Source organism: Zerene cesonia, chromosome 1 (assembly GCF_012273895.1).
Source record: "Zerene cesonia ecotype Mississippi chromosome 1, Zerene_cesonia_1.1, whole genome shotgun sequence".
In the NCBI taxonomy this organism is placed as follows: domain Eukaryota; kingdom Metazoa; phylum Arthropoda; class Insecta; order Lepidoptera; family Pieridae; genus Zerene; species Zerene cesonia.
This window is the reverse complement of record NC_052102.1, coordinates 1,600,962-1,627,509: the sequence shown is the minus strand read 5'-3', so window position 1 is coordinate 1,627,509 and position 26,548 is coordinate 1,600,962. Positions and strand designations below refer to the sequence as shown.

Sequence of the window (26,548 nt, the reverse complement as noted above, 5' to 3'; positions counted from 1 at the left end):
AGCTAGTTAAAATATAATTGTTTACGTTAAGTAATTAACGAATAAGTCACGAGCGAAGCCGGAATGATCCACTAGATAATAATAATTCAAACTAGTAATTTAAAAAAAAAACAACTTTATTTTTATATACCTTTTTAAAATATGTTTGATGAACTAATTACAATGTATTTGATAATCGAATAAGCTTAGTCGGCATGCATTGTCATTAATAAATTTACATATTTTTTTTTTTATTCTAATATTTCACAAAATGAAATATAATATCAGTGTTTCACGTATGTGTTATAAAACTGACACAATTAATGTGAATTAAATATAGTCGGTGATTAAATGACATTTTATGATTAATATATAATATGTTAACGATATAACGATTAATCTAACGACATACAAATGAGCAAATACGCTTGAAAGATACAATTATTAACAAGCTATTGTGCACATCTTACTTTTATGCACCCTTTTGCATTTATTATATTAATTTAGTTTGTTTGTTTCGTTTGATATAATCATTTATTACCTACATGTTCTATTTATTATTCTATATCACAACGAAAAGGTCACCTATTTACTCACAGACAACAGAATATAATGAAATTGTTTTTTGAATCTGGGTAAAATTTTTAATCATTAAATAAAAATACGCTCCAACGGTTCGAGACATGTACAATGTACAGCCTAAATCGCTGAGTAAAATCTAATGAATAGATAATTAAAATTATAAAATTGATACGTCTGGACTTCCCAGTGGTAATGTGATGTTTACCTCATTCCTGACCCTTCTATCGCTCTGATGTTCGGAGAATAATATTCTGACGTCATCGCAAGCGATATAGCAGCATCGCGCTTTAAAACCCGTTCAGTATGAGACGGAGCGCGAAAGTGGTCAATCGTGTATACATTCCGCTATAATGGCCAACAGATATCTGTTGTGCCTTTTGTTATTGTGTGTGACGCTAAGTGCAGTGAATGGGAAATGGGGAGGCCGTAGTAGTTCTCGTTCCAGCTCGAGGGGATCGAGTAGTTCAAGCAGATCCTCTGGATGGGGATGGGGGTCGAGTTCGGGAAGATCATCCTCGTCCAGTTCGAGCTCCGGTTGGAGCTGGGGGTCGAGGAGTCCGTCAAGTTCCAGTTCAAGTCACTCGTACCCATCATCATCATCAGGCCTATCGGGCTCCAGCAGTGGGCATAGCTATCCATCCTTGTCATCAGGGTTATCTGGATGGGGTTCAGGCTCCCATAGCTACCCTTCTTCTTCGTCGGGATTATCCGGACGAGGTATTTTTCATTCCTCACCATCTCAAATTTGGGATTTTGATCATTACAAACACTTTAAACCTAATGTTGTATACACATCGTCAACTAAGAGTAAAGCATCATCCGCCTTAGTAACGGTTCTTATAATTTACTTGAATCTAATTTTGTAAACCATACAAAGTGATTAAATGTATTAGGTGCTACATAGTTACAAGAAATATTCATCAACTCATAGTCTATCTGACATTGGAAACGACGGGAATAAAATAATACATAGTAATAAGCAGTTCTGGAAATATAAATCGTTCATCAAACAGTAAAACAATTTATTTAAGATATTATTGTGGTAAAAGCTCACAAAGTAAACTCCGTTCTTTGCATGATATATCCCAGACTTTATAATCTGTATAAGTATTATGACGAATAATAAAATTTATAGTATTATTATAAATTTATGAACGTACTACTACTCTCATTGTTAAGACGAGAAACTGAAAATCAGTGTTGCAATTACTGCGTTTTACCTCCATATTTCATCTATTTACTTTTTTTTTAACATTCTGTTTTATTGTATTGTTTTATTGAATTTTTTACTTTGTGTATTCTGTTTTATGGAGTCAAATCTACTATATAAAAATAAGTCGGGTTTTCCTTCCTGACGCTATAACTCCAGAACGCACGAACCGATTTCCACGGTTTTGCATTCGTTGGAAAGGTCTTGGGCGTCGTGAGGTTTATAGCAAAGAAAATTCCGGAAAAATTTCAACAGAAAAGCGGGAAAAACGAAGCCATCTGGTGGCGAAACGGAGTTCGCCGAGTTTGCTAGTAAATATATATTTCTTTCTCTCTTCCTTTCTTTTAATTTTATTCTAATTACAAAAAATATAAAGCGCATTTATTACTCTTGAATGTTGCTTTCACAGCATGAGAAAGTTACAATATTACTTTTTTTTTATTTTCTTCGTCAGATTCCCCAAAATACCCATGGTCAAGTGGAAGTTCATCCAACTCCGGGAGCAGATATCCAGCATCGACAGGCTTATCTGGATCTAGCTCTGGAAGCAAATACCCAGCATCAACAGGCCTATCTGGATCTAGCTCTGGAAGCAAATACCCAGCATCAACAGGCCTATCTGGATCTAGCTCTGGAAGCAAATATCCAGCATCAACAGGCCTATCTGGATCTAGCTCTGGAAGTAGATATCCAGCCTCTACAGGATTATCTGGGTCAAAATTTTCAGCTACTTCGTGGCTGTCGGGAACTAGTTCTGGCAGTAGATATCCAACATCAGTATCCAGCTCAGGAAGTAAATACCCGGCATCTACAGGACTATCAGGATCTAGCTCTGGAAGCAGTTATCCAGCTTCCACTGGTTTATCGGGATCTGGTTCTGGCAGTAAATATCCATCACATTATGGTACCAGTAACTCTAATCCCCCATCAAATACATATAATAAACCAGACTATAACTATCATCCTAGGAACACTTACAATACTAATTCAGGCTACAGGCCAAGCGCTCATGGCAATACATATGGTAATTCATACGGTTCATATGGCAACAACTTCCACACACCTACTTATTACACATCACCTCAACACATTTACGTTACAGAATACAGAAATTCAGGAAGTCGCTATAATGACTTACTAACAGGGCTTACATTATACAACTTAGGACGTTCTCATAGTCATTACCATGACCATTACTATTATGACGACTATTACAGACACAGATATAACAGTGGTTCCGGTTCAAGCTATCGTCCTTCTAGCGCACAACCAAGAGACGAAGCTTATTGTTTACTGAGAGTGAAAGAACACAATAAAATTGAAGAACTAAAAATACCATGTGAAATTGTATCCACATTTACAGAAGGAAGTAAAAAAGTATCTAAAGAATCTAGTCAAGTAGAGACCATGGTTTGTCACAATTCTACAACTGTTATAACCGAGGATGCATCATCTACTACAAACAAAAGTCCTACTGTAAACATATCTTCTACAACTGAATCTAGTGCAAAATTATCTGTTATACCCATTGTTACTACTTTATCCGATAATCAAACAAATGTAAAGGATAATATCACATTAACATCAACAATAACACCACCTACTAATAGCACTACATTTACTCCAGTGGTTACCATAACTACACCATCCAGTCTTTCACATAATATTTCTTCAACGACCGAAACTCCAGTATTATCAAATGTTACGTTATCTAGTAATAACACTGGTTCAACAACAACTTCTCCTAATGCGACTGTATCTGGTACAAATACTAATTCCACTGAAACAACAACCCCCACCGCTGTATCAAATACAACGATGCAATTGCCTGATGTAACTACACCAAAAACCAACATCACCACACCGAAAACAAACGCAACAGCATCAAATATAACACAAACTAAAGAAACGAAAATAACGAATTCAACGTGTGTTGTAACATCACAACTGAAGGACCCGCTTAGCGTGAAAGGCCCACCGCCCGATCCAAACGGCATGGAATGCGAAGTTGAAATAGTAACAAATAACCACCGACTTAAATCTAAAGTAAATTGCGTTACGTTAATGGAATACTCTAGAATGCCGGAACCTAAAAAAGACGCTGGTATTGTGCCAGCTAGAGATAAATTAAAATCTTGGTTAGCTAAACCTCCGTGGTGGATGTCAATGTTTATTGCCGTTTAATTTTAAACTGTAGAATTTAAATAATTTTAAGTATTAATAAGATACTGCCCCATATGTGTATTTTTATGGATATGTGAGCTCATTTATATCTTGTTAAGTTCTTCGTTATGCAGAGGAACGTGTATAAAAGAAATAGAACATTTATTACATAATATAGATCAATATAAATTTATTTTTAGTAAGGGCCAAAGTTTATCCGCCGATACGAACATATCATTTTATTATAATGTCAATTTGGGCCTTCAATTTGCAATGGAACCAATATTAAGTTTAAATGTAATTATAATACTATAGAAAGAAGCATTGCTTTTATACCTCAATAATTTAATCATTACAATTCCTGTTTTGTAAATAATTTTCATATATTAACTTTATGTTAAGAAACAAAATCATTTTAATGTTTGCAATGCGATGGAATTATTGCTATGACATATTTAATCCTTTGTTCAAATTAAATACGACATACAATGTAAAGATGTTTTTTTCATTTCCTAAACCCTTTTTACTGTAAAGATTAAATCTTAATTTAAATTAAAAATAACAATATAACAATCAGTCATCTACAAAACAATACATGTAATTTAATTTCAAAAAACCTATCCTGAAATAATCTAAGTGTGTTTATCTTGCATTTTATACGTATCTCAAATTAATGATCAGAGAACTGTTAAATATAATCAATTTAACATTCTAATACAAGGCAAAGCTAATTTTTCCTTATATATTACGACTCTAGTATAATAATACACATTTAAGACTCAAAACATTTAATAACCGCTAAGGTTATCGTTTCTGATGACTTTTGTAATCAGTTTTATCGTACTGTTATTTCGAATAAACATACAGAATAACGTTCAAACTGAGTGACATATTAATCTATATTTAATACAACAAAGTTGATATTTTTAATGATTGTTTGTGCTTCTGTAATGCTTTCATTGAACCGCTTAGACATTATTCAATCCTAGGTTACAATTTAGTCATCGAATATAAATGTAAAACAACCATTTTAAAATGTGTTCTAATTGTTTAAGTATGACTTATTCGTAGTGACATTTTATTTTATTGTATAACTAGCTGCGCCCGCGGTTTCACTCGTGTAAGTCCGTATCCCGTAGGAATATCAGGATAAAAAGTTGTTTATATGTTATTTCAGTTGTCCAGTTGTCTACGTACCAAATTTCATTGCAATCGGTCTAGTAGTTTTTGCGTGAAAGAGCAACAAACACACACACATCCTTACAAACTTTCGCATTTATAATATTAGTTGTATGTATAATACTTATTAGGACGAATTATATCAAGCCCTAAGCGGTTTAACAATGAGCTTAAATTGAATTCTATAGCAATAAAACTTAGCGCGAAAACTATCAAAGACTAAGAAAAAATTAAATTAAATACTAAAAAAATTACACAAAATACGGTCTTTCCTGACAAAACTGTCAATTTATGTAATACCATTGAACCGTCAGGCTGAACTGTATTTACTAGTGAAATAGTTTTAAATTCGTGGTCGTAACTTACGAAACTCCCTATTACACTGCAGCGATATAAATTTCCCAGTGCCTATTTTGCAGTTATTATGGCCTGGTATATGCAATTTGTTATATCGCAAAAAGGCTTGCATGTTCAGAGGAAGTTTCGAGAAGGTAACTAACTGTTTTTGAATAGCCAGGTTCAGTTTCAGCCTGTGGTCATTACATCTGAGGGTTATTGTTTATGTTAATTTGATTGTATTTAACGCTTTACTTATTGTGTGAAAAATACAGGTCTTTCTTTTATTGTGTTAATATTGAGTGTTGGTGTCCTTGTTACAGTGGTTAACGCGTGAGTGTTAAACGATAGGTCCTGGGTTCGATTTCCGGTGGGCAATCAAAAAAAATGTATTATGTTTCTCTAAGGGACCCGGGAATCTGCTTTAACTTTTTCCTAGTCTGATACGAGGGAGTCGTTTTTAAAACTTTTTTTAGATAAATAGTATTAAAATGTAGATTAAAGATTAGTCAAAAATCGAACGTGAAGTGGGATCGTGGGTGGCCAAGTGGTCCAGATGAAGTCACGGTACGATGGAGGGTGCAGGAATAAAACGACTATATTTATGTATTATATTATTAATCGATTTTAATCTATTAAAATGTTTCGAAAAGAACTTGTTACCTTTGTATTTGGAGACAACTGAACTTTTAATTTTTCGTTTTATTATATAGATAGATAGATATTATATATATAAACTGGAATTTACATCTCGAACCCCTTCGTAAGGAACTACATACAACACTTAATTTTCAAATATCGATATCTTATTTGATGTCGGTAACTAAGTCATACAAAAGTTATATGAATAATAATATTCTCTGATTTAAACGGAAGCCATCAATCAGACATGTATCCTAAAATAAATCGTTTTAATCATTAATTTGTTGTAGTTTACCACCAAATTAAATAAAACAATAATAACATAAAAGTATACTTTTTAGAACTGCATATTTTGAGAGCGATTGTTCAGTTTAAAAGTTATCTTTACAGAGATACTAGAGATTTACAGTTTTAATTGTACCGAGTTTAATCCTCCAGGTTTCATGTGAATAACTACTAGCTCTATTGTATTTCTCGGCAGAGAATGTAATAATATGTAGCACCTCTTGCTAACTAATACACAGAACGCGATTATATTATGCGTTAGGGAAAAAATATTTTATTATATTGTGATGATGTATTTTATTTTCATATTTAAAACTTTATTTAATGGAAACACAATATTACGCCACGAAAAAACGCATAACGTGGGTTGAACCATTACGCTCTCAAGTGTATTCTTTAAGGAGTTTCCAATATTACTATAATATAATTTAAAATTTGCTCTTACCTCTTAATTTTAACTTATCAGCTATCATTATCTCGCGTGTTTGTTGTTTGAATTTGTTTGTCACTTGTATGTTGATTTGTATTACCTGAAACAAACAGAATAGTATCGTAAGAAAGTTGTTATTTTTACTATCTAAATTTAATATGTTTATAATCATCAATTATTTTGGGGACGCTTTTACGCATGCCGCTACCAGGGTGAACCTTCAAATCACCCACGCGTACGCATTAGTTACAAGGAAAACATTTAATTTAAATCCTGAAACCTTTTAACCACCCGAACTAAAACCTATTTCCTATATCTTCCCTTTAGAAGTATTTAAATATAACAAACAATATTAATGCAGTATGACAGTCTAATAAATTCGTACAGTCGTTGAAGATATTTCAGAAAGAGCAAGCCCGATTTATACACGCCATGTTGTTAGCGGCTCGGGTCTCTATTTTGGGTTTGTACGCATGTTACAATGTTTGTAGGTACATTATTAAAAACGAAGATAATAACGTAGAAAAAAATTTACATGCTACTTGGAGGGACTGATTACACGTAAAATTAACATCATCATTTCGTCATTACTATATTATTGACTATTATTGAATTATGACAACCGCGACAAAGTCTAGACGTTTTCGGCGTTTACTACGAGATAGAAGGCGTTGCACTACTCTATCTCTTTATACTGTGGCAATACTAACAAGCACCCTAACGAACCATCACCCTTTACCGCTTACTATTGACATTCTGAATCTATGTATAAGCGCATAGACTTGTATATGCATTGGATTGTCTTGAGGAAACAATAATAGAATGTACAGATCAATATGTATGGTGCATACAAATGGTATGTCAGATTACGTCGATGCATTTTCAAAAGAACAGTTGTTATATTTGTCTATATAAACGATATTATTATTTTCAGAGGTATTATTATTTTGTTTATGTAACTAGCTAGTTTGGTTCCTTGTTACGTGATTAATTATCGAAAATTGTGAAAAATATATGATATCTATACAAATTATATAAAGAAAAAACATAATGTGTATTTTTGAATGAATGTTTGTAATGTTTTCATAGAAAAACTAATCAAACAATTTAAAATATTCTTTCACCATTAGAAAGATGTATCTTCACTGAGTGACATAGGCCCATGTTTACCACGGGCAAAACTGAAGCCAACTGGGAGCATAGAATAATCACGATTTAATGTTTGCTTCATCCATAGTTGGAATTAATCAGTTTGGCAATAAAAAAGGTATAAAATACCGGGAATATTTATTGCGTCATTCAATATAAAATTAACAACTGCCAGAACTTTACCAAGCGATTCGGCCGTCTTAATAACACTTTATTGTCGATTAATCAGCCTCACGCTATATCGACCTGCCTAATGGCTATTAAATCACTTATTATAGCAAGCATTCCATTATTTCGGGCATATTTTATGTATCTAATTGTTATTTAACGTGTGAAGTACTCGTTAGAGTATTAAGATCTAGACAGAATCGAAACATAACATAAAAGATATTGATAAATGACTGTTTAGTTTATATCCAGTTTTATAGTTCCATATCCATAGGGTAACGGTAGCCTATTAAGACTTCGCTGTCCGTTTGTCTGTCCGTCTGTTACCAAGCTGCATGCTCATGACCCATGAAATTAAGTTAAAATTCAGATATGATATTGTTCTGTTGCCGCTAGAACAACATATACAAATTAACTACGAGGAAGTGATTACTGTTTCTTATTACATTATCATTTCTTATTTCCCGTACATGTGTATTGTGTTATATAAGTGTGTTTTGAATATTTTATTATTTGCCTTTGAATTATAGTAACATAGTTATTATAAGTATAATACTCATAATAATTCATTAGCAGTCATTATAATTTAATCGCAGACTACGGTACTGTAAAGATTCTAGGTGCTTTTAATTCACAAACTTTTAATAGCAGCACATGCTCAAATTATAAGATCATTCCCTTTTAATAATATATTGCATATAACGTATATCATTAACTTCATTATCTTTAGAAACCCACATTACCTTGTAAATTTTCCCAGCATAACGTTCGTTAAATGCAAAAAGAATCGTCTCAAATAATGCTACAATATACAAACGGAAAGAATAAACGCAATCAGCGTGAAGTGGCGAGTTTTTTTATTCGGTACACCGGGTTCGTACGTGACAAATTTCGGTGTCACTCCGGTGCGTGCCAAGCGCGTGACCCGGCCAATTGTGGAGCCTTGTAAAACAATAGCTATCATTGTACTGATGTAAAGATATTGTACATAAGCGCGCATTTTACGCTTTAAATGCAGACTTTTAAATACATTATCCACGTGTAAGGCGTGATGCGTTGTGTCACGCACAACATGAGTTTTTTAACGCAAACACGTTAATTGTTTAGATTTGGTACAAAGAACTGTTCGGAGTTAATTAAAATTGACTAAATATTACGATATAATTATGTATAAGGATAGCTTAGGGATTTAGATGGGATAAATATTATACAATACATTAACAAATGACAGCACCGCCAATACTTGTCCATAATGCTATTATAGTCAAAAGTAACATCCATGCAAACTAACTGATACCTATGGGAAATAAAATATATCACTATTTTTAATACATCATTGACTACCCTATATGTGTAGTACAGAGCAGTTTCGATTAGAGTCGGTATATGGACAAGTCTACAGAATGATTTGTAAACACGTGTATGACAACTAAAAATATTTTATTCCAACTAATTAAACTATTGGATATATTATTAAATTATTTCTTGGTGGACTAGGAACAAAACGTATGAGTTTTATTTATTATTGTGTTCTCTTTCACTCAGCATACTATATGATAATTGTCTCCTAGAACAAACACTATGTCCAAGCACTGAAAGTAAATATGTTGCGCTCACAAATATAATATGTAAATGAATGCAAATGAAAACGAAAATTCTGTTCTCTGCTGATTTATGAACTGATAAATCGCGTATGCTAATTATTAATTATTGAATAAGCTATTATCAAGTTATCCTGATTGGTATCAAGCAGCGAGGGGCGTGAAATTGACTGAAATGTTATTTCGTTTGGCTACGTAACTTTTTATTCGCTCACAATTAAAATGGATATTTTTAAAGATCGGTGCGAACGGGGCCCAATTACAGAGCCTCTGTCTGAATTGGATAATCAATTATTATTATTTGTTTCTGTATAAATAGTTGAAAGGATCAGATAAAAGAGGTTAGAAAGGTAAGAGGTTCTTGATTAGTATAAGCACGCGTATCTCTCGCAATGAAGGCATTACAATGCTCCATTCCTCGCTTTGTAAAAGATATGATGAGATTATCTGACTATGCAATGTAAGCAATGTATTATTTTCTATTTATTTGCGATTGTGCAATTTATGTCCACAAAGAGACGCAGATTCTTCGCCGACATGGTCTTTCTAATCGCTTAATTCTTGATGATGATTTAAAAAATCTGCTATAAAATGGATTTTTTATCCCGATTAAATGCTCCCTTGGGATAAAACAGGAATCTTGATATCCGGGGGAGCCGGAACTAGCGTCTAGTACTACATAAGGATAGTATCCCATCGTATTCAACTCATATTGAAGTGAATTTTATATTATAACTAGCGGTCCGCCTCGGCTTTGCCCATAATACATATAGCCTATAGCGTTCCTCAATAGATGGGCTATCTAACACTGATAAAAATTTTCAAATCGGACTAATAGTCCCTGAGATTAGTGCGTTCAAACAAACAAACTCTTCAGCTTTATAATATTAGTATGGATTTTCCATGTTTAAAGTTCAATTTCTGCCAACAAATCGGTCTTCAGAATGGGATTTAACTATAAAAATACACAGCTATATATAACTATATTATATACTCGCAAGCGCAGTTTTGTCCCCATTATGGCGCTATTGTTTCACAAAATGTGTTTATGCTTTTTAGTTATTTTATACGTGAGAAATGAATTCGTTTTTGAATTCACCTAAGCCCATTTTAAAGTCTCATATGTGAACAATACGCGTCTGAAACACGCGAAATGAGAAAATTTTAAGAAAACTAATAAGAGTAAGAACGAATTAATTTTAATGAGAGAATGTTTTATTTAAAGCGCGCTTTATTATTTTATGTATAAGTGTTATAAGGAACCTTGGTTAAAATAAAATTTTTAATATTGATGTGTATGAAATTATAGAAATGAATTATAAATTACGAGAAAAATTTCACACAAGTAAACTTAAAAAGCAAAATCAGGTGTTATAGATTTCTTCTTAAACTAGTATTTCCTAAAATATTCAAAACCTAACACTAAAATCACCTTAGTCGTTATCAAGTATCCAACTCTAATATAACTAATGCATTTCCCATTTTTCACTATAAAAACCTTTACAAAGTCCGCATAATCCGCAACTAAGTCACACACTTGCATCCACGTGTATAACAAACAGCAGCACACACACAGCCGTAATTGTCATCCACCATAATTACTTTGTCGCGCAAGTTCTTTTAACATCTTAGACACTGAGTTATAATTGTGCAGTCAACAGCGACTGTAAGAGCGCTGACTAATAGTTACGTCTCAGCCACACCTCAGCAACGAAGCAAAAACCCACTGTAAAAGAGGTATTAAAATATGGTATACGTAACTTAACACGATCTTTGAGCTTGTTAGACAATTGTGAAGGACTATTAACGTTTTTTTTCACTTATGGCGCGATTTCGCTCGATTATGACTCCGGTTGTTTTAGGTATTGAGAGACTGGTTAATTTTTAGAGATTCGAATTCTGTGATCTTCTGGAGTATTGCAGATTTAATTCAGGTTTTCATCAGTGTTTGTTATTTTTCTCATATGTACAGATGAAAGAGGAAAGATAGAGTTATCTATTTATCATCATCACAGCGCCATCATCACGCTGGAATTAGTTCTGCGTTAAGACGTCAAAGTAACAATCCAACACTTGTCTAATTGGACTAAATGGCCAAAATTAATTGTAAGCTACACTATTGATAAAATACTCTTGTAAATAATTGCATTATAATATATAGAATTCGCAAGCGTTTTCAGGTTTTACTGGACAAAAACTGCCATCAATTGGATCCAAAGTTTATTATACATATATAATTTTATATTAAAAACTATCTACTCTATAAAATATCTCAAACAGATTCTTTGAGCGTACCACATTATATCAATTTAATTAAACAAGTCTAGTTCTATAGAGAAACTTATTATCTAAATCATCTTGTTTCATAACAATATCTAATAATTGATTTTCTAAACGCGTTTGACATAAACTAAACTACAAGCAAGTCTCAATGGAGCAGACACGTATCATGTACAGTGGACAATAATTATACATAGGTAGTGTGTTTATGACACTCCATCCTGGCACGTAGCACTTGTTACAAGATGAACTCAAGACTGCAGCTCAAGTTCATACTCAAGTTGAATGTCAGTATTTTTCACTAGTTCAGAAACTCTTTTCTCGCAGAACATCAATAGCTGCTATATAATGACTGTCCTGCGTGTGATGTACAATGGAACTCATAGTTATGCATACGCTGACGGCGTAAAAAAATGCTCTCAAATTTTAATTCATCACCATTCTTATATTTTATTTGTTTAATTGTTAAAATGTACAACCCTGACTGGTAACACCTAACCTTCGCCATCCGCAATCGCTCATACCGTTATGATTATGTTTTCGAAGACAATATTGCCCTCATAAGCATATACCCTATATGCTAGCTGTATGAAACTAGGGGTGTAAACATGCAGTTTAAAAAAAGAGAAAACAAACATATTTACCATGTTTTTTTGTTTAAGTATTTATTGCATCCACATGTTTACGTCTATAGATATTTAAAGTAAGTGTTTTAAAGAGTAACAATTTTGATACAGTTTGGCACTAAAAATCATGAAATGATGTCATCATTAATTCTTGAACTATAAGTTTGGTCACTACTATTTCCTATTATTTTATACGAGCACTTTATATGTATAATATTGTACTAAACGCTGCAATTTATCACTTAAACCCCAACACAAAACAATACATTCGATGAATATAGAAACGTGGCCATGTCATCATTTATCTAAATATTGTTTACATTCCCACAATTTAGTGAATACGATAAATATTGACTTTCATTGAATATTGATGAGTGTATCCAATTATATATTAAATGGCTTAGTACACACGTTCATTATGTAAATAATGATATTCTTTTATTTTAACACTATCACAAATTACACACACAATTATTTAACCAGGCTTGTATCCCCTTGTGATTCATATTATGTGAATTGTATATTTGGATAAAAGACATTTTGACGGATTTTAAACGTGGTTTATTGTGATTTATTTCAACACTCTGTACTAAGCGTGGTTCAGAAATATATCATGGAGTCGTGAAGATAAACTAATGAATGTATAGTATTGTAGGGTATAACAAAGCCTGTATGTCTAATAAATTCATTAGAAATCTAAAACGGTTGAAGGCCGATTAGTGGACGATGTTTTTAATATGAGGCAGGCAAATGTCTGACTGCAGTCCTATGATGGGAGACGCGGTCTATGATGATAAGTTATGCCTACCTAGAAGGTGCCTATTAACTCGCCTCTTGTGCGTAGTATGCCCCTGCTGTAGTTCTATGGAATTGAGGTCTTTGCGATAGTGTATTGCGAATCATATTCACATAGATTAATTAATTGGTTTTTGCTCGTACGTATTATTTCCTCGTTGTATTGAGGAAAATGATAAAGATAAACTAAACGCTATAAACAATATTACTAGTTTTAGGATGGAGTTAAAATGTTAATTAAGGATCGCGTAATCGATTCTCTTATTGTTTATTAAATATTTATACATAATAAGCTTTCCAACGTTAAATTGAATTATTAAACGGCTCAATTCGCACGTAATAAAGTCTTATATTTTTCGCTAACACGTTAAACTTATTACGTTTAATTAGTAAGATATTAACGTGTTTTCGCCATTAAAATTAACGGAGTAATGTGAATAAATTCAATCACCGACATTTCCACTTACGCGCCCAAGTTAATTAATGCAAAATAATTAATTTATTCCACGAATATATTATATTTTAGCCGAACGTTATTTCTGAAATTCAACTCGTATAGTATTTAATATTGATGAGAAACTAACAAATTTTATGTACGTATTACATAAAATATGTAATTAATTACGCGACATGATGACGGGAAATTTGTTTGACAATGTCATTTTATTATACCGAATTTTTTGAAAATACCTATGGTATTTTTCAAAGATTTTGTGTGTCAAGCGAAAATATTCAAAATGATAATTTTATGAATATGTATGCGGATACTACAATATATGTCACCTACGAAGTGTTTTAATATGATAAAATATAAAAAACTATTTAAATATATTTTCTGTCATATTTTATGTAATATGCAATTACAAAATTTTCACGAATATATTAAAAGAGGTTTTAATAGTCAACTTGAAATGTTAAAAAGATACCTTTTATGTATGCTATTTGTGAGTATATTTGATTATTCACTGAAACAATCACAATGCAAATACGATCTTTATCTGAATACTAGCTAGAACCTGCGGCTTCACTCGCGTTGTACCCGGCTAAAATATAGCCTATGTGTAAATCCAGACTATAATCTATCTCCCTACCGATTTCATACAAATCCCAAGAGCCGATTTTACGTCAAAGAGTTACAAACATCCTTCATGAACTGTGTTGATGAGAGATGCTGGGATTTATTTTATTTTTTTTAATTTTATCATTACAATGTATTAGAATTCCATGAATTGCATTTAAATGCTAAAAAAATAAAAACTAATTCCATACATTCTTAGAAACTTTCGCGTCTATGATATAGTAGGATAATACAAAATTAAAATTATGATCATAAGAAACAATATTAATCACAAAAGTATTGAGATAAAAGCTTAATAATTCTCAAAAACTTGTAATAGTGTAAACCTTATTACCGAATGCATACCAATCAGGTCTTTAGTTCTAATTAATAGGCCTCCGGTTCACTCGCACCGGTTCCCCTTAATCGTTGGCCATGTGGTAAATTATAAGGGGCCGAAAGGGATAATTGTACTTTCAATTATACCTCTTTAATAAATGTAGCTTGCACATTGATTGTCATTTGTTCCGTGTGATTCTGTACATCACTGACTGGGATGAGTTTTATGGGACCTTAAGAAGGGGTCACCTTTCTATATCGATGTTTTCTTGACTTGTTTTAGTCTATTACTTAGTTGTTTTAGTCTATAACTTCTAAATCTATAGATACATAAGTCACTTTATTTATTTATTTATTTATTTATTTAAAGTTCACCAACAGGCAATACATTAAGTAGATTACATTAAGTGAATATAACAATTAAGTAAGACCATGAATGTCTTTAAAAGGTAAACACAACATGCATATAAATTAAACAGCTAAAACATCTTAATACTAAATTATAAAAACATTACAATGTTATACTGCATAATACAATAGTAAATAAAAACACTCAGTTAAAAAACAAAGCTAATAAATATTATTTAACGATACAATGTATGAAATTGTCCCACTTTCTCTTCTAAAAAGTTTAAGGTGGAACAAAATCGAGATTTAATACAGCTATGGAATGGAATTCCCTCCCTGCCACTATTTTTCTTAACCAATACAAAAAAACAAAAAAAAAAACCGGGGTGAATAGGCACCTAGGTGGAAGTGCACCCACGTAGACCACATCTCCGCTTCCCATCAGGTGGGATTGTGGTCAAACGTCTGCCTATCGATTATAAAAAAAAGGGTCTAAAGGAGTCTTCGCATATAGATTAAGCTAATAAAATCGTGTTTAAAAATATTCTTCATTCTTTCATTCGATTGGTTACAGCATCTTTCTACCGAAGCCACTATAGAGAAGGTTCTTGTAAGAGGAAGAGTTATGTTAGTTAGTTATTATATATATTATAGTGTTTGTCATTTATTTGGCTTATAATTATTTAATGTATTTTAATATATTTTAAGCAAAAACCTAAAAAACAAATAAAAACACCTTCAAATTGGCTTCACTAAACTTAAATAACAAACGGCGTTTATGCGACTGTGAGCATTGTTACAAACCTTATAAGGTTTCACATAGCAAAATATTTGGTAAAAGTGTTTTGTTTTCTATAATGATAACATAAAAAAAAATAGAAGCACATGGGAGACTCCAGTTTTTGAATAAAAGCGATTCATAGAAATCGATTCACCGAGTAAAAAGTTATGAGGTAACAAATACATAAAATACAATCGATGATAACGTCCTCAATTTGTCGAAAGTTGAAAAGAATTCGTTCAAAAAATTCTTAAATATGCTGAAGAGCATTGTTCTATGCATTTCAACCAATTTTTATTTTTATTGATTACATGAACAATTTATATTACCGTACCGTACTACCGTAACAATAACCAAACGAAGTTTCATAAAAAAATGCGTTTTTCATAATCAGGTCGAGGGTAGGAACATTCTACATGACAAAAGAAATTGCATGCGTCGTGCAATCAACTGTCCATCAAATCGACTGTAGTTTGAAACTATATCCACGCATTTTGCGTAGGGGAGGTAGAGGAAGAATGTTTTACATTACTGTAATATAAATAATATTACTCCTTTTCGCCTCAGCTACGCCTGGGTGTGCATTGCTTGTATTCATATTTTATTTATTATCCTTACCCAAGTAGAAACAAATAGTTATTACAATAATTATAGTTTAAAAAAACTAAAAAAAACACTCTTTTATTGCAAATTGAACTAAAAACTAGAAAATAACTTTTGATGGCAAAGAGTTTAATGTAACTATAGTTGCAGATGAAACAATCAATCATAATGAATCACCTCAAAACAAAGTTATAATAAAATTTAAGTTATTAACACAATGATTCAATTCAGAGTAAAAAGCGTGGGGTGCATTTTACTGTAATTCATAACTATCCTCTCATAGATAGATACCAATGATGATTGTAATATTTAAAAATATTAAGCGCCCCATTTTTTACTCCGACAGAGTAAATGAATTTTATGATATTTATAAATGGATAGCTCTTAAATATAAATGTGGTTTCATTGCGGTTGTGGTTGATAATTTTATAGTGTTATTCCTTACAAATATTACGTAATCTTAACGACATTCTTTTATAAAAACGAATAATAAGATAAAATGTCACACATAAATAACAAGAGATTCAAGTAGACAGCGTGGTTAGATAAAAAACATCCGCAATCTTAAATAACATTAAAATTAAGAATTCAAAACTTTCTTATTGTGGGAAAAAGCGGAAAAAACTCATGATACACTCCCTAGTTCCTTTTATTTACAACACACAGTAACTACTATTTACTAGAAATTTAGTACATAATAAGAAAACGTTTTCATCTGATATAACTGATAACAAAACTGCTCATATGGATATGATTATTCCGATGATAAGTGAATCCTATATTTGAATAGAGATTGGTTGAAAATAATATTTCATCGCTTGGATTAAGGGTAAACTCTGACGTACTGAGATACCTTCCCCGTGCGTTTATCTCACAGAGCTAGTGGACCCTTGAAATGAGAGCATTAGGATCATGTGAAAGTGGAAGTGTAATTTATAGTGTCTTAGTTTAAATAATTGCCGGCTAGCTTTATGTGGGAGTTGTTGGTTACGTGTCCTAAAACGTGATTTAAATTCAGGATAAATATTTATTTAAATGCGCATTGTAACGGATTTTAGACGCGATTAATTCATCATCATTTGCACACATTTGTTCGGGTAAGCAGGCAGGCAGACGTAGGCCAATTGTTTCATTGGATCCAATATTTATTTATATATCTTAATAAATTAATGACTTTGTACGTGCTAATATCAAGAACTATAACCTGCACAGAAAAATAAACCGATATCAAAAATTCTTTCACCATTTTATGTATGTGATGTTCCCTCCTGTTTTAATAACTTTAAAAAGCATATAGTTTAGTTTATTGAAATCTAATTGGATTTTATAAGGAATCAATAAGATTTTTGTTAGAACCGGTTTATTTCAATGTCATTTAACTGACAGATAAGATAGCCAAAACCGGTTATTTATCTTCTAAAACTGTTTAATTGAATATACTATATTTGTATATTTTTATTTCTAGGGGTTGATTATTAAAAAAAATATTTTACTTTGTAACAAATTGTTTATTTTACAGTAACATGCACTGCCTTCTCCCTTTCATTTCCCAAGATCCCAAGGTTGACTGGAAAAAATCGCTACAAAACGATAATGCCGCCAATTTGTACGACGGAAGTGTATGTGTGAGTGTTTATTTGTTCTTGTGTATATCTGTGCATTGTGTAATAAAGAGTTTATAAATAAAAAACAAAAGAATTATGTCGTTATTTATCATATAATTGACGTAATTCTAAAAAATATAACAAACATTCTCTCCAAACATGCCTTGATAATTGGAGGTTATCCAATAACCTAAATCTCAGTTAATAGTATTGACTGGTTTTGATTTCCTATCATCTAACAAAGTCAATTTGTCAATTGAATGAAATAAGCAATTCTCTATTGCGTTGTCATTTTTTCGTATAGCTGCTTTGTAGAAAACAACTAGCTGGAGCCCGTGGCGTCACTCGTGTGTTACCCAGATTAAAAGTAAACAATAAGCTAGACCAGAATATAATCTATCGCTGTAAATAATTTCATACAGATCCCGTCGATTGTTTTTGTGTGAAAGACTAACAAACATACGTCTTTAAAAACTTCGCGTTTATAGTACAGTGGGATATTATATTAACCACACAAAATGTATTCAAACTAAGGTTTTACATTAGCTACGTATAGGTACGAGTTATAATACCATTAAAAGTTATAACATATCGGAACCAGTACTTATCAAAGTGGTGTGGTATCTTATATATACTTATTTTATCTACTTATAACAGCTTCACTAAATGATTTTAATCTCCACTTGATAGAGATAGCTAATAAACGACAAGGCCACTTATTATATTAAGCAGTTCTTTTCCTATAGTATAAGTGAAAACGACATATATTTATCTCGTAATATGCTATACAATATAGTATTTTTGTATTATATCTTATACTAACTGTTCGAGCCGACTTCGCCCGTGGTACATATAAAGCCTAGTGAAGTTGTGGCTTTACAATGGTTCTTTTTCTCGACTGTTAAATAAGTGCAATAAGGAATAAACAAATAAATTTTTATCATCATTAATTAATGGCGAAATAATTTTTGAAATCGGCCGAGCAGTTTATATGCGAAAATATAACAATCATACGTACATATCAATCTTTATTATATCAGTATAAATTTAATTTTTAGTTTTATAGCATTGAAATGCTTTATAAATGAGAAATTTTGAAAGAATAGAAAAAATTTGATCACGAGGCAGGATTCGAACCTGCGTATCTTGCCTACGGTTAGGCAAGATACGCAGGTTCGAATCCTGCCTCGTGATCAAATTTATATCAGTATAGATTAGCTGCGAAATGCGTATTTTTGACAATTGATAAAAAGTAAACACAAGTAATAACGCATTACTACCATCCAAATTTCACGCCCGAAACTCGCAGAATCAATTGGAATATTCGACAAACACAATTCCAACAAAGTCGATTCAAACTCACATTCGGTTTCATTGCGCTGAGAGGTCAATACGCAGTACACAGTTGCCGAATTCATTTTAACAGTATGAAACATTTTAATCATGACTAGACGCTCGTCCCGGCTCCGCCCGTATATGAAGATTCCTGTTTTATCCTAAGGGAGCATTTAATCGAGATAAAAAAAGAAATTTTCACATCTATATATATAAAAGAAAGTGGTGTTAGTTACACTATTTATGACTCAAGAACGGATGAACCGATTTGGCTGAAAATTTGTGCTGAGGTAGCTTAGAACCAGGAGATGGACATAGGAAAGTTTTTATGCCGGAAATCTCACGGTAACGGGTACACGCGAGGAAAACGGGTCTATCTTTCCTGCGACTACGCGGGCAAAGCCGCGGGCGGTGAGCTAGTTTATAATATTAGTGTGATTATACTGTGTTCTTTGAAAAATGTTTTACAAATACATTTCAAGTTTGGAGGGGAAGATCAAAATCTGGGAAATTTTATAAATTGGGAAAAAGATTTTTTTTTTTAAATAGATGTTATCACTTGTATTTAGGTGCCAATAACTAATTAAACGATAATTATTTTACTTGTTGAACTATATTTTTAACCGACTTCAAAAAATAAGGAGGTTATTATCGATTCGTATGTACGATACGGTACTGTATTTACTTTTGATATTCGCGACTTCACAACTTTTTACTGGGTGAATCGATTTTTATGATTCTTTTGTTATTTGAACTAACTGAAATATAATTATTATAACTATGTTAGACGCTAATAATGTTGCATTATTATGTATTAGATTATATAAGCAGTTATATCATTCGTAATTATTATTCACTTTTTTTATGAAATCAATTTGAAATATATTTCAATTCCCTGCTTCAAGTCATAATAAAATTAAATAAATAGATCATAGTTTGAACATTGATTGAAAAAGTTTATAAGAGTGAACAATTAATCTGATATAGAAGTGAACGAAGTCGAATCGGACCAAAAGTTTAAAACGAAAACAACTAAATGACCAACCCCGAAAATATATTTTACACTAACGTTAATAGAGTTATTTTTCCCCTGTTTCAAAATACGTCGAGTTTTTCATCAGAAATCAGATTATTTACTTAATATATTATGGAATTAAATTTTCACGTAATTAACAATTTTATGACATACGTAATAAAATTACTTTCATTACGATACTAATTATGTTAATTCCTCTTAATTATTTAAACAACTGACAATTTCGCGCCGCTTCTCTCATTAGCTACCGAACAAAATTATTGAAGAAAAAATTTTTGTAGGACATTATGTGTTATGAAAACACGTATAAAACAGAGTCGTGTAATAATATTATTACTAATTTTAAAATTATATAATATAATGTTTACCGTCGATTGTAACACTGATGTTCATTTTTCTAAATTGAGCTTGTTCAAGAAGCAAATTTTTAATGCCTAGCGCCAATTATATTAAATTTCAATATTTGTAGTTGTATATCAAATTTTTATTTTTATTTTAAATGCTGGTAAAGTTGTGCCTACCTATAATTTAGATATACAAGTACTAATGTGTTGATGAACATTTTAATAGTTTTAACAAGAAATTATGTATCTAGTTGGTAAGCCTTTCTTAGAAATAAATAAATTTTGCAACTAATATTCTAAAAGTGAGTGTGATTGCTTTGCCTTCACGTCGCAATGGATGGATTTCATGATATGATCCTTGTGTCTCAAGATAATAAAGAGGCTAGAGATATAGGCAAATATTACCGTAGTGATTCAAATAATTGCCATGGCATTATTTTAACTAAGCGTGAGAAACTCGTAATTAATAATTGTAACTAAGTCTATTTCTTTATGTATTTCAAAATATTTACTGGTTTTATTTCATCGCCATATTTTTCGAAGGTATGAAAGGATCAATTGCTGATGAAAACAATCAAATATACTCAGAAAAATAGAGATAGTAAGTGCCAATAACCTCCATTATGTTCCCAAAAGTTCCATTATGTTCTACTATGTAGCTTTTATCTTTTCTTAAATACTAGCTGCGCCCCGCGGTTTCACCCGCGTAAGTCCATATCCCGTAGGCATATCGGGATAAAAAGTTGCCAATGTATTTCCAATTTTCCAGTGCCTATGTGTTATTTCAGTTGTCCAGCTATCTACGTACCAAATTTCACCGCAATCGGTTCAATAGTTTTTGCGTGAAAGAGTAACAAACATACATACACATACATCCATCCTAACAAAATTACGCATTTCTAATATTAGTAGGATAAAAACATAACAACCCAACAAAAAACACCTAATAAAAGCTAAAGAAAAATAAAATATCTCTCCACCACTCTTTCATATATCGACTGTATAATATTGTACTTATATCGACTGCGGCTTGTCTGAAATCAAGCTATCGTGCTAATTAAAGTTCATATAATGATCGTGCGTTAATATTGTAAACAGTGTCAATGGTTTAGTGGTTTACTCGCTTTGTGACGGTATTGGGGTTCCAATCCAAATACAGTTGTGATTATGTTTTCTATCATTATTACTAACTTTATACCGCGGTATCACCTCTGTGCAAGATTTATAGGCTATAGCCTTATAATAATAATAATAAACACTTTATTTCACACACAAAACAAAATACAAACAAAGAATATTCACAAATAAAGTAAAAAGCGGTACAAATAGGCGGTCTTATCGCTAAGAAGCGATGTCTTTCAGGCAACCTGAGGGTTTAGAAAAAGTTTGAAGAAAAAAGAAAAAAAATGGAAGATTTGGATTGTAGAAGGAGCATAGCAATAGCATTATAAAAGGTGCAAATGAAAGTGAAAAATGCAAATATAAATATAAATAACAAGTATACAAATAATACACACACACACACACACACACATATGTTATCACAAATATATACATACCAATATACATAAAGGGAAAAGAAGAAAAAATAAAATAAATAAATAAATAAAAGTTAGTAAGGTAAGAAAACATAAAACTAGATACAAATTAATATACTATAAATAAAACATCTAAAAATTTCTTTAACTCGATGGGACAAAAAACAAAACGCTTATGTTTTGTTGCAAGTTAATCGTGAATTTAAGCTTTTATACATTTATTTCACTTTAATAGCATAAGAATAATCAAGAGAAGCATCTCATTTAAATCTTGGTTCGGTACTCAGAAAGTTTAATTAGAAAGACGGAATCGCAGTAAGGGTTTAGTGAGTTAACTAGACGCGAATCGAAACGAAATGTTTGCTAAGATGGGAACTTTATACGGAATTTATTTGTAACTATTTATAAAATAGAGTGTTTGTATGGAGTTATTTTAATTTCTTAAATGGTAAATTAATTTCCTGAACAGTGGAAAAAGATTTCAATTCCGAAATAGCAGAAAGGATGATAAAACTAAACTTGTGCTATGATTTGTCGTAATGGCGTACATTGATATGATATTTCTGATTGTTTTTTTCTTTATTTATTTATTCACTCCAAATATAACAACACGCAGTTAATTATATTTCGAGAATACTATTTTTTAGTTCCTTATTAATGGTTCTATTACGTCTTGTTTAATTAAGGTTAAATTAATTTCAATTAATCTTTCTCGTGTGGATGCAAATTAATTGTCCAAAAAGTAAGCTGACAAAAACACAAACCTTCTATACGCGTGTTTCTTATTATTATAATTGTTGTATGCGTCCTTGTCCCGGTAAAATTATAAAATATAAAATGGGGCCAAAACACAAAAATTTCCTCTCAAACACAAAAAGAGTCTGATTAATCGTAAGGGCCCCTCATATATCGTAGAAGAAAAAAAAGGTTGATTTCAGAACCTCGATTTGATAACGGAGATTAAAAATTCACATAAATCGCAAAGACTAATACATGTAAATTTAATATTATTTATTTTTATTGGCAACTGAAATATTTTAACTTTTCCTATTTATTTCATATACCTTTAGGATGTATTTGCGAAACTTGAATGATGCCGAGCGATTTATTTCTAATGCTCATCCACCGGAAGGAGGCCTAAGCGCCGCTTCCGGTGCGGTCGTCGCCGGAAGTCAGGTAGCATTAATGGTAAACCAGTTATTGTTACGGGTTTCCTATGTGTTTGTAAGTTTGATAATAGAGTTCTGCGTGCATATAAAAGTATATCTTATGTACTTGGAAGAGAGATTAAAGTCCATTACCTGAATGAATAGTCTTGCTCGCTTGTATGTGGTATAAATACTAATGTAGGTAAAATTAGACGAAGGTGTAAACGTCTCAGTTATGAATATTAGTATAGGTTTATTTCTAGTGATATAAGATAATTGGTTGGGTAAATAACAAGAGGAATATTAGGGGTTTCAAACCGAACTAAAAACATTAAAGATTCTATAACATTATAAAATAATTCGTTTGTGTGAACGCGCTGATCTCAGGAGATCATTGAACATGTAATCCTACTAATATTATAAATGCGAAAGTTTGTAGGGATGTGTGTGTTTGTTGCTCTTTCACGCAAAAACTACTGAACCGATTGAAATTAAAATTTGTACGTAGACAGCTGGACAACTGGAATAACATATTGGCAACTATAATTTTTAGTTTTATAGCATTAAAATGCTTTTAAAAATGAGAAATTTCTCATATTGTCAACTTTTTATCCCCATAATCCTACGTGATACGGACTTACGCGGGTGAGACCGCGGGGCGCAGCCAGTCAGTAATAAATGTTATTAAAATATCCTGCTAATATTATAAAGGCGAAAGTAACTATTGATGGATGCATGGATCTTTGTTAGTCTTTTACGCGAAAACAGCTTATCGTATGTGTGTGAAACTTGATACAGAGATAGAGGTACCACGCGAGCAACGCCGCAGGTAACAGTAAGTACTAGCGTATTTGAGAAGAGTTGTTTACACGATAATATAAACCAAAGTTTGTTTTAGGAGAATATATTTAACAAATTCTTTTAGAATGAATAATATTTCCTCATACTGTGAAATCAACAAACATTACAAACGAAGTTCTGACCAAATGTTTGATAAATAAAAACAGCGAAATCCGACTATTCAAATGTTTCATTTAGAAATTAAAAACTTTTTAACGTATTTTAAACGCGATTTATTCATTATATTACTAACCCGACGTTTCGAACACTTTACAGCGAGCGTGGTCACGTGGAGACTGTATAATACCCGCGTAAAATCAAACACAAGAAAATACCATATTTCATTCAATCAAATATTAGATTGATGTCTATTTATCATGTTCACTGTGTACATCCGTTACACTGATCGATTTTCTTTAGGGACAAGTAGGTGATCAGCCTTCTGTGTCCTGCCAGACCGAGACATTTTTTTTTGTGCGTCCCACCGGGAATTGAACCCAGGGCCCCTCTGTTCTACGCTCACGCGTTAACCACTGTACCAAGGAGGCGGTCAACGTTCAGTGGTAGAACGCGAATATTACACATTTGAAAATTAAAGGCTCTTAAACTTAAAATACTTTTTATTAAGGAAATGAAAAAACCTATGAAAAACATACCCAAAGGCCGACACTATCTGCCAATACTGCCAACACCCAGAAAAATACGCAACATACCAATTGCGGAGAAATAGGTGGAGATGGTTCACAAAAAATGTACGACCGTCAAGACATGTAACATCTCAGTCTCATCGTGCTCTTTCTCTCACGCTAGCTGTAAAGTGTCCGAAACGTCGTGTTAAATCCTACTAATATTATAAAAGTTTGTTAGGATGTGTGTGTGTTTGTTGCTCTTTCACGCAAAAACTACAGAGCCGATTGCAATAAAATTTGTACGCACACAGCTGGACAGCTGGAATAACATATAGGCAACTTTTTATCCCGATATCCTACGGGATACGGACTTACGCGGGTGAAACCGCGGGGCGCAGGTAGTATATTATAAAAAAATGGTTTTAAATTCATTACAAACTCTTTAATTTCTTATTGTACCCGCTCTGTGTATTTATACAAACGTTTGTTAATAACGAAAGCAATCCTGCCGTATCCGGTCCGGTTTCAGCGAACCGTGCCATCAGCTTACTCGAAAAAAGCCCTCGCTCGTGAGTGTAAAGCTAAGTTATTGGCGTAAAAACTCGTAGCGTCGTCGGTCCACCGCCCAAATTGGACACACCCAGATATTGTCGGCTTAGTTACGTAACTAGTTACACTTTGCGAGCTAATCGGGATATCTGGGCCCTTTTCATGAATGGAAAAATCGCGCGTGAGCGTATATCCATATTTTAAGGAAAAATCTAGTAAAGTGGTTGAGGGAGGTTTATCGATAGATACTTGTTTCGTTTAATTTGATTATTAGAAACCTTGTTTTGTATTGTGAGCTATATGACTTTTATTGGATATCTAATTAAACATAAAATTCAATTTACTTTTTACATTTCACACTTAATTTTATAAAATACTTTATAAACCCAAATGTCAGTTCCTATTAACATTGGGTGGATCGGAAAAAACAATTTTAATATTTATTTGGTTAACTGCTGTTTCTAATATTTTAAAGCAAGTATCAATTATGCTACAAATTTTATTTATCTACTAGCTGCGCCCCGCGGCTTCACCCGCGTAAGTCCGTATCCCGTAGGAATATCGGGATAAAATTGTCGTTGCCTATATGTTATTCCAGTTATCCAGCTGTCTACGTACCATATTTCATTGCAATCGGTTCAGTAGTTTTTGCGTGAAAGAGCAACAAACACACACACACACACATCCTTACAAACTTTCGCATTTATAATATTAGTAGGATTATATAAGTTATCCATTTAGGAAAAATATTTGCTGCCACATTGTGTTTCATTCAATAACAAATAGTCTATCAAAAAATAAAAATGAAGTACTCTATTGCGCGCGCTCTCTCGACTTGAAATCGTGAACATCCTGAATTATCACAAACTATCGACTACACTATATGCAAGCCACTTTGGCTCCTGCGTAGGAACGTTGCTTTGGAATAGAGTTGAAAATAGAGGACTATTTTCAACTCTATTCCAAAGCAAC

The 26,548-nt window shown here is 32.3% G+C and overlaps 2 protein-coding genes across 3 annotated transcripts in view; one reads left to right on the top strand and one right to left on the bottom strand.

Moving 5' to 3' along the window:
* The window catches only part of LOC119829243 (nephrin), a 336,867-nt gene that overhangs the window by 193,488 nt on the left and 116,831 nt on the right, over positions 1-26,548 (bottom strand). The window lies entirely within an intron of this gene.
* On the top strand, positions 866-4,429 carry LOC119829253 (hornerin-like). Its single transcript, XM_038351667.1, has 2 exons — positions 866-1,278; positions 2,226-4,429. The coding sequence occupies exons 1-2, from the start codon at positions 912-914 to the stop codon at positions 3,953-3,955; spliced, it is 2,097 nt and encodes a 698-aa protein (XP_038207595.1). The 5' UTR covers positions 866-911; the 3' UTR covers positions 3,956-4,429.

Bases quoted from the DNA above. Each gene is read 5' to 3' on its own strand.
- LOC119829253 (XM_038351667.1), top strand. From the start codon at position 912: ATGGCCAACAGATATCTGTTGTGCCTTTTGTTATTGTGTGTGACGCTA. The intron at 1,279-2,225 runs GTATTTTTCATT...TTTCTTCGTCAG, and splicing joins GTCGGGATTATCCGGACGAG to ATTCCCCAAAATACCCATGG.